We start from the raw sequence: 16,921 nt of genomic DNA on the forward strand, positions 1-16,921 counted from the left end.
CTGTGTCAAGATATCAACCAGCTTCTGAGCTCGATTTAAAATCTTGAGAAAAAAGGAAAAGGAGAGATCTTGTATATGTATTTCTTAGCGAAGATTCATCGGTTGTCTAGATATTGTATGAGCCTTCTTGTACCTTGTATGTTATACGAACTTAATTGTGATGGGGTTATTTTGATGCAATGCGAAATGAATTGTATTGTTGGAGACATATTGATGAATCTAAAGAGCTAAGTTCTGTCAGACACGTTCTGCATTCTAGGCTTTTACTGCAATCTTCCGCGATCATCGCACATGGGTCTCTCGAAGTCGGAATTGTAGGTGTCGTGCACCCCCAGATTTTTCACGTGCGTACAAAAGCTACAAGTCGTCACAGGCTGCACACAGGTGGAGCACATAATCGAAACTCTATGAGCTGTGTAGAATCAACTCGGCTGAAAGAATACAGATCCCGACGGACCATTACCTATTTGTCTCGCAGTGGTTCCATTGCAGATCTCGCCGGTGTATCGAATGCTGTCACCGTTGATCTCTGGTCTGAATGTTAGTGTCAGAGCAGAGTGGGGGTCGGAAGATAATACCTCATGCATTTTATTCGGTATGCTTATCGGTTCCGTCGACAACGTGGCAGCAGCTTTAGGTCTTCCCTCTCGCCATCGTTCTTCGGTCATTCCAGCTCGCTCAAGCTCGCGGTAATTGGCCTCATAGAGCTTGTCGGGAGTCGTGTTCATGAGCTCCTCAAGATTGAATAGATGTGCTCTGAGCCTCCATTTGCCATCGAGAGCGTCATGTACATAACTGATGCGGGTGCATACAGAATCATCCTTCTGGCTTAGCCAGCCAGTCGGTCGAGCCCTCACTCGATCCCTTTCTGGGGAGTCTGATTGTGCCGAAGCAGCAAAACTTCCCACAGCGTTATGCTGGCGGAGTTTCAAAACGGGTTGAGAGATCTGGGCGTTCATGGAAGCGGTTTGCTGGCGGAGTTGCAACACGGGTTGAGGACTCTGGACGTTTGTTGGAGGGGGAGAAACGTGAAGTTGATCATCAGGTCGTTTGAGCGTGTATGTCCTCGCGCCCCAATTATCATGTCCAGTGAAGGTGCGAACAAACTGTCTGATATCTGAAAATAGAGTGCGACTCCACTTATCTCTATGACATCCATCATGAGCCCTCGAAAGAGTGACACCGGAGTGGATGTAGAGACCATCTCCTTCGCAGTTGCGGACCATTGTGTCGATATCAGTGACTTTAGTGGAGCCACAATGACATCTAGCTTCGGATGGAAGATCTCGAACTTGGCTCTCCAGTCAGGCTACTGTTTCTTTGATGTAAGGATGAGAAGCCACATCTTCCAAAGTTCCAGAAAAGACCATGTCTCTTTCGTCTCGCTTTTTGAGGGCATCATAGATACTTTTGATAACGGTTGAGGCAACCTCTTCGCTGAGTTTTATAGTGTTCTCATCAGGTACATTGGAAGCGTTGAGCTGATTCATGAGAGTGACCAGTGACATACTGTAGGTAAGGTCAAATGTTGGTCTGTAATTGGGTATACTAAGTCTCGGGCTGGGTAAGTTTAGTACCAAGTATGGTCAAGTTTGTGTGGAGAAGTCGAAGGAAGGGAGTGAAGATAGTCCTCAGCCAGTGGCGGAAGTTTTTCTCTTTTATACCTTGGATTTGGTTGATAGAATACTGAGCACGTCCGTTGACCGTCAGCGCTCCATTGAACGATCGTCCCCAAGGACCTGGAGCATGCCTGACTGGCCAGAAGTTTTACTCTAAAGGGGGAAGGCCTGGGATGAAAGGAAAGGAAAGCGACAAAGGGGAGAGCTGATAGAAATCCAAGTCAAATGGCGTCGAGTGCATTTCTACAGCGACAGGCTATGAGCAAGCGACGATTTCAGATCCTTCGATACTGTCCCAACGCAGAATCTCAGTTGGAACCGTCACTTTGTCCATTGATATCATGATGCTATCCAGGTGTGTATCGTAATGATTATATGAGAGGTTTGAGTGATTTGGGTGGTGATGGACTCAAACGGTTGGGTTATGATATAATACATAATAGCAGGCTCTATGGTGTACATCAATAAAATGCATCTTTGATAGTATAGTATTTCCGACTTATTCAATGCTTGTTTGCCAGACGAACTAGCTCAGGCGGATCATACATGAGATACGATGGTACAGTTTGCTACTGGCTCATCTCAAGAGGCTCGAAGCTTATCATTATCAAGGTTTCCCTCGTCTGCGAACATACACTCGCCTGGCCCATACCCTATGTCCTTTCTGTGAGGCCTCTTACTAATTTCACCGGTACATGCAAGTCTCCTACCTTTAAGTTGCGGGAAGAAGCTGGACTCGAGATCCTCTGGGCGTCCGTAAGAAACCAAGTCTCTCACGATTGAAGGGAGACCGAAGGGATCTTCCGACCAAAGAGTTGTCGCTGCTGTGAGCTGCGGTTTGTCTGTCCGGATTTTTCCTAACTCCAATTCATTTGCGTCATAGAGCTTTTCCAAACAGCTCTGCAAGGGAACACGAAATTTGGATAGGTGAGCTGTGACCTTCTCTTGTAAGTTAATATTCCCATCTACCCACTGATACAAAGAATTGGGAGTCATCGTGGAGGACGGTCCACAAACCCGATTCTGGCACAAAGTATTCTTTACCAAGATTGAGTCCGCGGTCTTTGAAAAATACTCTGTGGCTTCTTCAAACTCCAAGGTGAGAGCTATAGGGTCTAATTAAGAACTACGGCATTCCGATTGCTTATGCGCTGAATTATCAGTACGAGATCTCTCATAAGAGGATTTAGAGAGATTAGCTCTATCTGATGGAATCGTCCCGTCAGTACTGCATCCGACACTGGCAATGAGTCATTCGATGACTCATGTATCCTCTGTCTCTATATGCTCGCAAAATCAAAAATGCTGACTGTGTCGATAGTAGCTCCGAAGCTATACATGAATCAGAAGGTTGCATAAAAAGAGTTGAAAGAACGTGATAGTACTCCCGTAAAAATGTAACAGTTTGATACGAATAGAATCACAGCCGGAACTAAGGTGATACAGACTTGTACATAGAGGAGGCAGTATCTCAACAGACTGCCGCACCCATTTCGGAAACAGCCATCATACCTCTGTGAGGCAAGTGTTATTACAGTTCCCGGAAGATCTAGACAAATGGTATTCTCCACGCTCTGTACCTAGCTTGAAATGGTCACCAGCTTGGTGGTTACGTGACACATGAAGCCATCGAGAGTTGCGAGCCTGACTGTAGGGACGCGAACCCTCGCGACAATGGGCATGTGATCGTTCGAGCCAAAGTTCCGCCTTGATGGTTGTCTTACCATTCGTTAGAAAGTTCAGAAAAGCACGGGGTCCTTTGATCCTGGTGGGTGGACATGAACAATCCTTGTCTATTGTCCCTATCAATGGGTTCACAAGTTCATCAATGATATGTCTGATACCACGATGAGAAGCGGTTCCTTCTTCTGTGCCGATGTAGGCACCTTGAGATTTTTCGAGTAATAATCGATGGGTTTTTCTAGAGATTTGGCCTGGGGCTTCCGTGCGCAAAGTTCGTGTAGCGGGATGTTCGGTTGACATGTTGATCTTGCTTGTGTGTATTGAGCTCGATGAGACCTGCTCAGATTACAAGTAAGGAGGAGTGATCGAATTGCCACTCGATGCGATCTTGTCCTTTTGTACATTATTGTGTGTCTCCTTGACAGTACTTCGTCCGACGGTTTGGGATCGGTACGTCATCGGTGCAGACTACATCTCCTTTGATCTGAAATGTCCTACTTCCGCTGAGATAGCTCATGAGCTTTCAACTTTCAGCACTTTTTTTCTCTTTCCCCGCTTCATGTAGCTCACCGGGGAAACGAAAAAAGATGGGTCAAGACTCGAGAATGCCAAGCATTTCTCGAGTGGCCTGTCGATAAAAAGATGCAGACATGATTTGTCATAATCAATGGCACGAAGCGACGGCTTCTGTCTTGTTGGCCGAATTAGATATGACTTTTGAAATGCTCGGATACACATCATCGGTCGAGGGCCTATGGAATTTCCGTGAGTCTCTTCGTATACCTTGTCGGGCAGATGAGTCAATCTTTCACAGATTGACTCGCTGAGCTGTTGTGAGATGTCGTCGCATAATCTTTGGGTGGTCTCGTCGGGTTGTGTCATGGTATTGGGTATTTCTCGTCTGTTAGCGTCCAAAGGGACAGTATGATTAGAGGATGTGGGAAATATTCGCCGCTATTCAAGAATACAATAGCAATACCAAACTTTATACCTTGGTCGATTCCTCATGCTGACTTCTGTGGCTTCCCCTTGCTGTTTGACCACATCAAACGAGAGGCACTGTGATCTTCTCAATGCCAGCAATGGCGATACATTGGTGGAAAGGAGGTGTATCGAGCGTTTCGAATGCGAGTACCGAGTCATTCCAGAAAGGCCCATTTCAATCTAAGAGTTCCAACAGGAGATCAAAGGACAGTTCTAAGTCAAGGGAAAGAGCAGGAAGGCATAGCGTCATATCAAGGGACACACTTATATGGCTGCAAGGGGATGCCTTCCTATGAAGGGCCAGCGCTGCCAGCAGACTCGGCCTGCAACGATCTTTGATAGTTTGGCTGTTGCCATGACCGGGACATTCACCAAAATGACAGGATGTTGTTGGGGGTCCATCATTTACAGATTTGTGCAAGGGAATCGAAGGAACGAAGAGGCCCTTATTCAAGTCCAGTTCAGTTGTCCACGCACATCCTTATCTCTTCTATTAAACGATGACATGGTAGACCATAGTACCCCCCTCGAATCCCATTATTTCATCATAACATACGTCTCCATTATCAATATAGATTTAGGAAGATAAGTTCTGGATGAAATCGCTATACGGCTCAAACCCCAACTCCCTCTCTGTCCTCCTTGTATCCCTCTCGGAAAGCTTGGAGGCGACCTTTAATTCTGATCCATCCTCTGTCTTTGCCGTCTTTGTGACGGGATAACAATCACACCCTCCTGCCCCTGACCCTGCGCCCTCCATCCCTCTCTCTTGCCTTTCTTCAATAGACAACAACCCACTGGTCGAAGTGCTCCAATCGACATGATCAACCCACCACTCATCTTCAATCACCTCCGTCCCGATCGTATGCCCCTGATCAGAGTTCTTCACAATACCCATTATCTTCTCCTGCAATTCAATCTCGCTCTTCCCTTCTTCATACAATACCCCTAAACCCGTCCCTATGAATCTATATTTCGTCGCCAACCCTGCCGCTTTGGATTTCAATAAGATAGCGCGTAGCTCCACTACTCTCGTTAAAAGATCTACACCAGTATTGCTACCCCCCTGGTATTGGATAAAGCTATTCGAAGATGCGGGACCCTGCATGTAGTTATGGGTAGTTCTGGAACTTGGCTTCACGAAGTGATATTCCACCTTTCTCAAGCTGCTGTTCGATAGGAAGGGTAGTTCCTCGTGGGTCAGGTCGTGCCATGAAAATTTACGTATCCCCCAATCCCTCGTCAAGGACGATTGAAGCATTTCTTTGGAGTAGCCAAAGACCTTTGAGCGAGGTATACGGAAGGAGTTGATCATATCGCTGGTTCGGGATGGATGATAGTCTGATAATTTGAGGAGAGATCCTGATACTTCCAGTTCGAATCCTTCTTCTTCTGGTGCATATGACAAGTATCCATGACAGTCTACTGGCAGCAGCTTATCTGAGGTGCTCGGGGAATCTGATGATTGGAGGGATAAGCTCGATATAGATATCTCGTCCTTGCCGCTCCTAGGCATAGCGCGGTTCAAAGCTATAATGAAATCATGATCGTGTATCCTCGTGTATCTATTCGTATCATCCAGATGACTGAGGTGTTTCCACTGAGCTAAGGAATACAATACTTGTGGATCGAGTATCAATCTTCTTACTCCGGAGAAGAGTACCCCTTCCGTGGTGGAATTGACGATATGTAGGAAAGTCTGCGATGTAGTTATATTTGGTATATCCTTGATAACCAGTATCCTAATTGACCCCAAGATCTTTCGTTTCCTCCCCTCGGTGGTCGGATTGGGTTCAACAACGACCACTTCCTTCTTCTTCTCTTGCTTCTTCCCATCTACATCATCAAGGGAATTCCGTTTATCCTTATCCCCACCATTCCTATGAGCTCCGCCAGAGCTGTACTTCCCAATACTATCCAAAAGCTCCTTCGGAGGCTTAAACACAAAACTCCCCGGACCCTCCTTAGGTCTCTTATCTTCGAATCCCCATAGAAACCTATCCCAGTTCGATTTATCCAGCTCCACCCTCCTATACAGGTAGGGCATGACGATCTTGTATATCTCCGTATTGAGGAGACATAGTTTGGCGAGAACCGTGGGGGACTGGTCATATGATAGGAGGAGGAGGAAGACTTCGAATGGGAGATGAGGCATTGAGCGGATGTAGGGGGCGATGGGAGAGCGGTAGTGCCGTGGCGCAGAAGGGGATTTGAGGAATGACATGGTGGTTCTGAGCAGGGAGGAGTAGATGATCGATGATGATGAGGGGATGGGTGTGATTCAGGTGATGAAGTGACGGTGAACAGGGGAGGAACGTGTGGTTTTCGTCTGGATGGGCGGTATTGTGTGAGTAGGTTTTGCAGTGTTAACGATCAGAGTAACGTTCTCATGGAGGATATGGAGCAAATCACTGCAGTGTATGATAGTTATATAGATATGCCTTTTAGGGAGCGGGACAGACTTGACCTACCCAAGACGATGGCAATGTGTAATGTCTGTTGACAGCCGAATAAGTCGGACAAGCTAAGAGCTAAAAAGCGATGCTCTTCATAAGCTTAAACCTTGACACATCGGAATGTCGGATAACATGGCCCGAACATGGGTCAACGATAGCTGTAGGCGATGAGTGCCTACATGCAGAAGGTGTATGTAAGTGAAGGTGATTCACAAACGTGCACGTATTCTCTCTCCTATGACGACAGCGGCACTCGAGATTATGAAAGCTGTGCATTCATTCCTTATCAAGCTTATCTCTCGTGATGCTTACGGCCGATCAGGGATGAGGATGGGATGAACAAAAGAAATACTACTGGCATTTCTGATTTAACGGAAATCTGTAGCAAGGTTCGGCAGAACAAGAGCCAGCTAGCGGACTCATGCATACCGAAGGATTATAGGAAATGGTATATGAAAGAACAGAAATAGGAACCTTCTGACGACTACTTGATATACGTGTTTGTTATTCACCTTTCCTCGCTCCATCTACTGCAATTATTGGAATCGCGGAGCCCTACATCTATACCCAGCTGTCCGAGCATATATTTACACTTTTCTCGATGAGCATTCCTAATTATACTTGACTTGATGTGCTATGGCGTGTTAGATCTAATGGGTCTTGGCGGGAGGTGGACCAGCTGGAGGTTGGTACTGAGAATTGGTAGTACCGGTGTTTTGCGGGCCTGAAGGGATGCAGGTCGTACCGTCAGCCGCAAGATCCCTATCGACCTCTTTTGACATACGCAAGAATGGATGACACTCACTAGTAGCTACCTCATACCCAGGCGGAGCATTCCCCCCTCCACCACCAGCCTGAGCCTGCTCCCTCTCCAATCTCTCAGCCTCTCTGGCCTGCGCCCACTCGTATCCATGCTCATGATCACCTTCATTAGATGTCCTGTTGGTATTTTGATACTGCCCAGCCATGGATGGTTGATAAGTCTGAGCAGGGGCGGTAGGGTTGTTTCCGTATGGGTTTCCATTATAGTTGGAATTACCGTAAGATTGTCCTTGACCCCATTGTCCCTGGGGTGGGGGAGGGTTGTTGACGTAGGGGTTTTGGGCGTTTTGGTCGTTGTTGTTGTAGGGAAGGGCGGGGGGTCGGAATTTCGAGAACTGGTTTCGAAGTTGTCTGAAACGGAAGAACAAGAATCAACATCCTGTTGTGAATGCCCAACTCAACTCTGACAGCCACATTATGCGCAGTCTGCAAGTCAAGACTCGCTCGACCACTTTCGTAGTCCTTTGACTGTCAACATTGGCCAAGATCGCCTTTTTGCCATCTCCCGATGCCATCAACCTCGACAGGACAGGAAGACTCACTTTCGACGATAATATCCACAAAGAGAAAACAGCAGAATCACACCAACTGCAATTCCGATACCAATTCCTAGCCTAGCACCCCACGAGAGACCTCCATTACAATAGTATCGACGACCTAAACGATGGCGAGCAAGGTATCAGCACCAACGAGCAAGAAAAAACCATCGAAGTCGCCACCAAACCTCACAAAGGATGGCTTGACTCACCGTACCCATCATAACAGATCGCAGCGCGTACATCCCTCGCCGCTAGTAGCAGGACTACCGATAATAGTGATATGCTTGACAACATGTTGAGTTGGATGTTGATGGATGACTGAAGAGAAAGAGAAAGAGATGGATGATCGAAAGAATGAGATGTGAGTTAAGTATAAAATGGATGATGTTTGGTGGGGCGGTGCCAAGGTGTGAGTTTGATGCCAAGACTTAATTGCCTAATCGGATCATACAGGATACTACGTCATACTATCTGAGCGGTAAAGCGGTGATCGCCGGTGAATGATTTGTATGTCTGCTGTGTGAGTGAGTGACTACCTTGTAGAGGGCCTATTCAATCATTCAGTTGCCGTGGGATTGAGCTGCTCTCATGCATATGTATAGGGAGTGAGTCTAGATAGATGGCGGTGATGCGTGACCGTTAAGGAGGAATATCCAAAAAGAAGTCAGTGACTTTGCAGAGTAGACGGTGTTTGCTTGCAGCGGTGTTCAAGCAAAATGAGAGGCGTCTCTTTTGAAAGCCTTGGACCAGCATTGATGGAGGAACATTGACTCTCTCAAAGCCGAAGCTCCTAGAAGCAGTAGCCTGTCCTGCGTTCGGTCTGTATGCCTCGGGATGTAAGAACGTTGCTTGACCCAGATTCAATGTCTATCAATGATGGACGGCCTCCACTCACGACCTCGTCACGCACAGACAACATGGCTCAGAGTTAACCGGAACGAATGATTGTCGATCGAAAACATTACTTCACCATAAACAGTTGTGACAGCTCTGCTTCTTGCAGTAGATCTATCATTCAATCCCAGTTGTATTCGTACGGGCTCAACTCGATACCAAGTGTCCGCCTTCTACTATGCGTACCTTATACCCAACTCACCACCTGTAACACCTCTCAAAATGCCCTACGATCCCGGCGGTCCATCCACCTTCTCCTCGCCTTTCCCTCAACCCACCCAATCTCAGTACCCCTCCGAGCCCATCCTGAAGTTACGTATAACCCACATCACCTCGACTCTCTCAGCGCCCCTCCCAACTCTGAGAGAGCTATACGTCCCATCAAGGTTCTCCACAGCGATACCACCAGGTAACTTACCCGAACGTCTCCCCGTGCTACGTATTTTCGGAACCACCCCATCCCTCCAGAAGATATGCGCGAACATCCACCTATGTTATCCCTATTTCTACGTCCCATTCCCTATGGATTCTACCTCCTCTGCAGGTGGAGGCGGGTTGGACCCACTACGACCAGAAAGAGTCATCAAGATCTGTCAGCGATTCGCCGTATCCCTAAACCACGCTATCTGCATCGCATCTCGCCAGAACCCGCAGACATCCAACAAATATGGTGGAGGGGTCGACCCAAAGCATCTTCATGTCGTTTCAGTAATGTTGGTTAAGGGAGTCCCGTTCTACGGATATCATATTGGTTATTCCTATTTCCTCAAGGTATCGCTGGCGAACCCTGGTAAGCTGTATACCGCTTTGGAACAACTACGTAAACCGATAGTACTGGGACGGACGTGGCAGCCTCATGAGGCGCATATGAGTCATGTGTTGCAGTTTATGTGCGATTTCGATCTGTACGGGTGCGGATGGCTAGAAGTGGGGGGTGGGAAGTTTAGGGAACCTTTGCCAGGTGAGTAATAATGGTTCATCAAAGCTATCAATATACACCCAAAGCTAAAAGGTTCTCCCTGACTCATCTTCTCCAGAAGGTGATCCCTACGACTCTCCACCCTCTCCGTCCCACGGCCCACCAGAATTGTTCGATACCCTCTCCGTCCCCGAATCAATGCTATACGACCCCGGTCTATCCCCCGCAAAAGACACCTTCACCCCGCTCGAGATCGATATCCTACCGCACCACATCCTCAATAGGAATCGGCTGAAACCCCGTAATCTGCACCATGATTTCATCGAACTACTACATCAACCATTAGATCCCAACGAAAAGCTCGTTCCGGCCGTAGCGGAATTATGGGAAGATGAACGGCGACGAAGATCTCTCAAGGGGTTGAGCCTGGGAAGTGACGCTATGATGCCTGGGTCGGGTGGGATGGGGGGCAGGTCAATGAAAGAATTGGGATATAAGGTACCGAAAGGAAGTGGTAGTGGCAAACCAGGTGAGGAGGAGGACGAAGAAGAAGAGAATATGGGTGGGAATTGGAAGATCTCTAGGGAACTTTGGGAGTTTATAGAGGAGAGGATGAAAGAGGAGAGAACGAAAAAAGGCGGGAAGTTGAACTTCAATGGATTCTCGAATGAGGTCAAGAATGGGAAGAGTGGGGAAAAGGGAAACTATGATAGGGTGAGCTCGAGTCTATCTGTTTATCTCTGCTTTATCTTGTTTAGTTACCTCCTTTTCGATGTGTTTGGGGTTAAGAAAACTAGGAAAAAAGTGGGCATTAAGCTGATGTTGTATGTACATTACAGTGGATTATGACCACCTTCCAAGCTGTCTCTGCTCATTGGCCTAAACCACCTCGTCCACCCAAGTCCACTCAGAAGTCTAGACGTTCTGCAAAATCGGAACAAAACTCATCCCAGGTCAATGGCCTATCTTCTCCTGCTCAGGCATCCATCGCACTGACCTCATCACCAAGAGGACATGAACCTTCTTCACCTACGCAGGCTGAAATACCACTGATCAACATAAAGGGTGAAGATCCTTACGTCGTCAACGGTGGAGCGCCAGCGCATCAAGAAGAAAACGGGGGAGAGGAACAGGACGACGAGGAAGAGGAAGAGCAAAACCCATTCGAAGCATTTGCGATGACTCAAGCATCTCAACATGCTCCTGTCGAGCTGGACGTTAACTCCCGGATGATCTCCCGACATATATCTGAACTGGACGCGGAAGATGAGAACCGTGAAGTAGATGATTATCCAGACGAAGAGAACGATAATGCCAAAAGACATGCAGAGGATGTCCGACATCACGCCGAAGAAGGGCTGAAGTTCCGTGCAACTCAAATGCCCCGTAAAGTCAATGAGGAGGAAGAGGAAGAAGATAGCGATGCGATGTATGATGATGAGGAGCTAGATGAGCTTTTCAGACAGACTGTAGCTGCTGGATTCGGGAGTAATCAATCTACCCCTAGGAAAAATAGGTTTAACAATGGTTCGGTCACTCCTAGTTCTAGGGCTAGTACGAGTGGGAGTGGTGGGTACATGTCTAGTGGCGGGATGTATGGGAGGAGACTGGAGAGGCAGAGAAGGATGATGGAACAAGCTGGATTGGGTGATCTGGAGTGAGTGCTATCATCCTGAGACTAAGAATCGTTCAAACGATTGCGAGGCTAATCCGACTTGATCGTGATAGTACAATTATGGACCGATCTTCTATATCCCTCTCATCGCCTCAAAACCCTTGGGACAACCGTCCAGTCACGCCCACCAAGCCCAAAACACCTGTTAGCGAAAAACCTACCCCTACGACTCTCATGCGTAACTTATTCGCCAAAGCTCGGCAACCATCTGTCTCACCTCTGAATACACCCACGAAGAAAAGCACGACTCTACCATTCGATTCACCCAATGTAATCATGTTACCTCCATTGAGACGTACAGTGGGAGATATCTCTTCTTCACCATCCTCATCTTCGCCCGACGAGGAGCTCGAGAAAGTCGCACAGATGCAGCATGATGTGACCGAGAAATTGGGTATAAGTCAAGAGGATCTTCAAGATGCCAAAGAGGAATTGAAGGAGATCCAAGCCGAACTTCCTGAACAAGACGTAGTGGACGCTTTTTTTCGACCTAATCAAATACAGAAAACACCGACTTCCCTACCCTCCAAATCAACGGCAAGTACGAACTCTACTGGAAAAAAGGACGACAAAATGCAATTTCTCTCTCCTACGTTGAAAGGTACCAAAAGGCCTTTCACGCCTACTTTCAAGAATGACGATGTTGATAATGAGGATGAAAAAACGCCAGGAGCGACGTTCGTTCCTTCCTCCGCGCTTCGAAATCCTAATCTGCCCAGTACGAGAAAGAAAGTCAGATTGGCTAGTCCACCACTTGCTACAGCCTCTCAACAACCTCTCATACCTGCCAACCTCACCCTGGCGGCCACACCAAAATCAACGGGAAGTACAGACATCACTCACTCTTCACAACCTACCACCAACTCCGATTCGACCACTCGGAACATGAATCATCAGTACTCCCAAAACGCATGGCAATTTCATTTACCTCCACCCGCCCAGTCTGAGATAGTAAATACCATGGAAGATCACGGCGTACTATCAGCGATATACCAACAACCTTTTTATTCTAACCCCACTGACGTACCCTCCCGAGCGAAGATGTTTGCCGGGAGGATGTTCACGCTGAAAGGCAATTCAATCAAGGATTTACAGGATTTCGAATCTTCATTTGAGGGGATGTTGGAGGGGAGAAAATGGTTGAGAGGGAAAAGGGGGAAACACACTTGGAAGTGGGGCTGGGAGTATGCTGTACCACCTCCGACCACCCGCGAGGTAAGGGACTGGTGTGAGAAGGAAGACAATGCGAAGAGGATTGAGAGTGAGTTCGTCACGGTAGGAAACGGTGTGTGGAGTGAGCTGATCCCTCAATGTTCGGTGATTAGTTGAGAAACACAGTTTGCTTACTTCTCAAGTAAGTGTCATCTGCTTGAGAGTCCATTCATTCTAATTCCAACTTAAGCTGACGATTGTATACCTTGTTTGATTACAGCTCGAAAAGCCAACGCAGAAAAGTCGATATGGATTCAAGTTCTCCCAAAAGCGGAAAACCAAAGAATCAGAGAGGGAACAGCAGAATATGTCTGTATTAGCTTTGGAGGTGTTTGGTGTGTCATCCTGATCTCCTCCATCTACTCAGACTTGGGTAATCCAACTGACGGCTGATATGCTCTAGCTCAATCCCGGCACCAACTCTTCCCCGATCCTGAGAAAGATCCCATAACAGCTGTGTTTTACTGCTATCAGAACGACGACCCCTCCTTACCGGACAACACTTCTCATAAAGGATACCATACCGGCTACATATGCTTGAAATCCCCTACTATGGACGAATCGCGATTGACAGCGTTGAGTAAGGATGGTATACGATGCGATATATTTGATAATGAGCTGGATCTCATTAATCATATTATCGATATTACCAAGTTCTGGGATCCGGATGTATTGGCTGGGTGGGAGCTGCATAATTCGAGTTGGGGATATTTGGTTAGTAGAGCTAATGAGGAGTTTTGTGAGCTTGCGTTTCTCTTTTATAGGGTTTATCCTCCCATTCCTCATCGTGTCCAGGATTTTTCAGATGGCTACAAGGACTTTTGTATCTGATGTACAGATCTCAAAGAGGAATGTTGATTCGAGAAGATACTGATGTCATGTGTCTTACAGCAATCGATCTCATGGACCAATTATCGAGAGTAGTCTCCGGTCACTCGGGTCCGAAGAAAGATGGTTATTCCGCGCATCATACGTCCACATTCAAAGTTTCCGGACGACATATCCTGAATATCTGGAGGATCTGTAGATCTGAGATCAACTTGAATCAATATACCTTCGAGAATGTTGTGTTTCACTTACTCCATCAGAGGTGAGTTCACTCTTTACTCCTCCGCTTAGCATTTAGTGCACAATCAGAACTTAGCTGATACCGCTTTATCGTAGAATACCTCATTATTCCCCTGCGAACCTTACTGCCCTATGGCGAAGCAAGACCCCAGGACATACTTATAGAGTATTGAAGTACTTTTTCCAGAGAGTGGTTATTTACATGGAGATTGTTGATGCTGCTGAGATCATCACTAAGAATGCGTGAGTGGGGTCGACGACATCGGAAGAGTTCGAAGCTGATTTCAAAACTGAATGGGACCATAGTGAATTCGCTCGAGTCTTCGGAGTGGATTTTGCTTCTGTCATGTTTAGGGGTTCTCAGTATAAAGTCGAGTCGTTCATGTTTAGGATCGCTAAGCCTGAGAGCTTCGTTTTGGTTTCGCCTTCCAAGGAGCAGGTGGGTACTTCTCACACTCGCTCCTACCTCCACTGATAATGAGCAATATCTCTTCCACGGCTATGATAAAGCAGCATGGACGACTGACTGGACCATCTGAATTTATACAGGTGGGCCTACAAAACGCGCCCTTCGCTGTACCGCTCATTGCCGAACCAGAATCGAAATACTATACCCACCCAATCTTGGTCCTGGATTTTCAGTCCCTCTACCCGTCAATTATGATTGCGTATAATATCTGCTTTTCCACCTGTCTAGGCAGGGTGGAGAAATTCAAGGGGACAAACAAATTTGGATTTACGGAGTTGAAAGTTGCTGATGGGTTGTTGGAGCTGCTCAAGGATTATTTGACTGGTGAGTCATACCGCGCTCCTTTTATCATAGACTATTCCAGGTGCCAATCGTCCATTTCGGATGCGGATTGGCTTGATTGAGACGTACATCATGGGAGCTGCATGCTAATTATTGGGCGAGGGATTATAGTCACTCCAAATGGGATGATCTTTGTGAAACCCGCAGTACGGAAAAGTCTCCTCGCGAAGATGTTGGGTGAGATTTTGGATACTAGAGTGATGGTCAAACATGCTATGAAAGGTGCGAGGGGAGATAAGGTGAGCTATGGTCAGAGCGCGGTATCTCAGTAAAATGGCACTGACGTGTCATCATCTCGCCTATAGTCTTTAACATCCCTGCTTAATGCAAGACAGCTGGGTCTGAAGCTTATGGCGGTAAGTCGATGTCTGGTTCAGGAACAAAAGTTAAATCGATTGCTGATCGCCGTTGACAGAACGTCACATATGGTTATACCAGTGCGACCTACTCTGGTCGAATGCCTTGTATCGAAGTAGCTGATTCGATCGTCCAGACGGGCAGAGAGACGCTCGAAAAGGTCAGCTCATTGTCTGCAGCCAACTAACGACAGAACTTAGCTGATCTGCGTATCTATCCGTTAGGCCCAGGAGCTCATTCATTCTCGACCCGATTGGGATGCCCAAGTGGTCTACGGAGATACCGATTCTTTATTTGTAGCTTTACCTGGACGTACAAAGGATCAAGCTTTCAAAATTGGTAATGACATTGCGGACGCAGTGACGGCTTTGAACCCTAAGCCAGTCAAGCTGAAATTCGAAAAAGTTAGTTCAGAAATCACTGCCATATCGAACTAGAGCTGATTCACTGGGATGATGTTATAGGTATACATGGGATCAGTCCTAATGGCTAAGAAACGATATGTGGGGTTCAAGTATGAGCATCCGGATGAAGTTGAACCTACATTCGATGCGAAGGGAATCGAAACTATTAGACGAGACGGGTTTCCTGCTCAGCAGAAGATTGAGGAGGTCTGTTTGAAGTGGGTAGATCTCCGATTTAGCTTATTCATGACGATCAGTAAATTTGCATGAAGTGGGATAAGGTCAGCTGATATTGAGTGCGATCAGGTTATTGTTCCGAACGCAGGATCTGTCTCAGATCAAGGATTTTTGTAGACAGGAATGGACGAAGATACTGCAGAATAGAGTGTCGGTACAGGATTTCATCGTTGCGAAGGAAGTCAGACTTGGTTCTTACTCGTTAGTGTTTTACTCTTCCTGGAGCACCCTATTATCCAGCTTTCACTGGAGCTTAACGATTGACAGAACCTGAGTAACATGCTAATGATCGTCTAAATATAGTGAAAAAGGAGTTCCACCACCAGGAGCAGCCGTAGCGTACCGTCGTATCCTCAAAGACCCCCGAGACGAACCGCAATACGGCGAGAGAGTACCCTACATCATCTCCAACGCTGATGGTCGGCGATTAATCGAGAGAGCAAGGATGCCCGAGGAGATACTGGTCAACAGATCTTTGTCCATCGATTCAGAATATTACATTAGGAATTTGTTGATCCCCCCGCTGTCTAGGATATTTAACTTGGTAGGAGCAGATGTGGAGAATTGGTTTGATACCATGCCTAGGACTAAGCGGGTCTCAAAGTACGAGAACCAGCTGAACATGAATGGGAATGCCTCGAGAGGTACTGGAAGGGGGAGGGGGAGAGGTGGAAGAGGCAAAGGGAGAGGGAGAGGGGGGATGAGGATAGACTCGCATTTCAAGAGTAGTCATTGTATTGTCTGTGGGGTAGACTCGGCTTCTGGTGAGTGGACATAACTTTACCACTTTCTCATCTCATATGAAGCATAAAAAACTATCGCCGACTTCTTATCTTACTCAGCTCTTTGTACCGAATGCCAATCCACCCCATCCACCACGACCCACGCCCTCCTGTCACGCCAACAACTCGCTACCTCAAAACTCCTCGACCTACAGAAGATCTGCAGTTCATGTTCGTCCACACCCCCAGGCGAGAAAATATTGTGCGACTCGATAGATTGTCCGATCACTTATGCTCGAGTGGGCGCGGAGAGGGACGTGGAGGATTTGGAGGATGTGGTGGGTTTGGTTAGGGAGTTGGATCTTGGTGAAGGACAGGCAGGGGAGGGGATGGAATTTGAGTCAATTGAACTATAATAGTATACTGCAAAGTGCTTGCTTGTCGCAGGGCGATAACATACATGCTTGTTGTACCATACTATATAGGTTGTATGAATGCATATCTAGACATCATCTACAT

At 47.0% G+C, this 16,921-nt stretch overlaps 4 protein-coding genes across 4 annotated transcripts; 1 reads left to right on the forward strand and 3 right to left on the reverse strand.

Moving 5' to 3' along the window:
* Nucleotides 1-422: 422 nt before the first annotated feature.
* Nucleotides 423-1,226, reverse strand: I302_105018 (uncharacterized protein; the record flags this gene model as incomplete). Its single annotated transcript, XM_019195484.1, has 1 exon — nucleotides 423-1,226. The coding sequence occupies one exon, from the start codon at nucleotides 1,224-1,226 to the stop codon at nucleotides 423-425; it is 804 nt and encodes a 267-aa protein (XP_019042307.1).
* Nucleotides 1,227-4,863: 3,637 nt separating this feature from the next.
* On the reverse strand, nucleotides 4,864-6,510 carry I302_105019 (uncharacterized protein; the record flags this gene model as incomplete). The annotated part of the gene is made up of 1 exon (XM_019195482.1): nucleotides 4,864-6,510. The coding sequence occupies one exon, from the start codon at nucleotides 6,508-6,510 to the stop codon at nucleotides 4,864-4,866; it is 1,647 nt and encodes a 548-aa protein (XP_019042305.1).
* An 882-nt stretch (nucleotides 6,511-7,392) lies between these two features.
* On the reverse strand, nucleotides 7,393-8,397 carry I302_105020 (uncharacterized protein; the record flags this gene model as incomplete). Its single annotated transcript, XM_019195481.1, has 4 exons — nucleotides 7,393-7,466; nucleotides 7,548-7,915; nucleotides 8,107-8,221; nucleotides 8,313-8,397. 4 exons carry the CDS (start codon nucleotides 8,395-8,397, stop codon nucleotides 7,393-7,395), a joined length of 642 nt encoding a protein of 213 aa, XP_019042304.1.
* Nucleotides 8,398-9,219: 822 nt separating this feature from the next.
* Nucleotides 9,220-16,818, forward strand: I302_105021 (uncharacterized protein; the record flags this gene model as incomplete). The annotated part of the gene is made up of 19 exons (XM_065869977.1): nucleotides 9,220-9,958; nucleotides 10,035-10,630; nucleotides 10,756-11,573; nucleotides 11,645-12,852; nucleotides 12,917-12,945; nucleotides 13,024-13,138; nucleotides 13,207-13,542; nucleotides 13,695-13,893; nucleotides 13,968-14,114; nucleotides 14,178-14,310; nucleotides 14,421-14,664; nucleotides 14,794-14,921; nucleotides 14,988-15,038; nucleotides 15,098-15,199; nucleotides 15,264-15,443; nucleotides 15,504-15,661; nucleotides 15,750-15,881; nucleotides 15,984-16,444; nucleotides 16,523-16,818. The coding sequence occupies 19 exons, from the start codon at nucleotides 9,220-9,222 to the stop codon at nucleotides 16,816-16,818; spliced, it is 6,072 nt and encodes a 2,023-aa protein (XP_065726049.1).
* Between the last annotated feature and the right edge of the window lie 103 nt (nucleotides 16,819-16,921).

Source organism: Kwoniella bestiolae, chromosome 3 (assembly GCF_000512585.2).
Source record: "Kwoniella bestiolae CBS 10118 chromosome 3, complete sequence".
In the NCBI taxonomy this organism is placed as follows: Eukaryota; Fungi; Basidiomycota; class Tremellomycetes; order Tremellales; family Cryptococcaceae; genus Kwoniella; species Kwoniella bestiolae.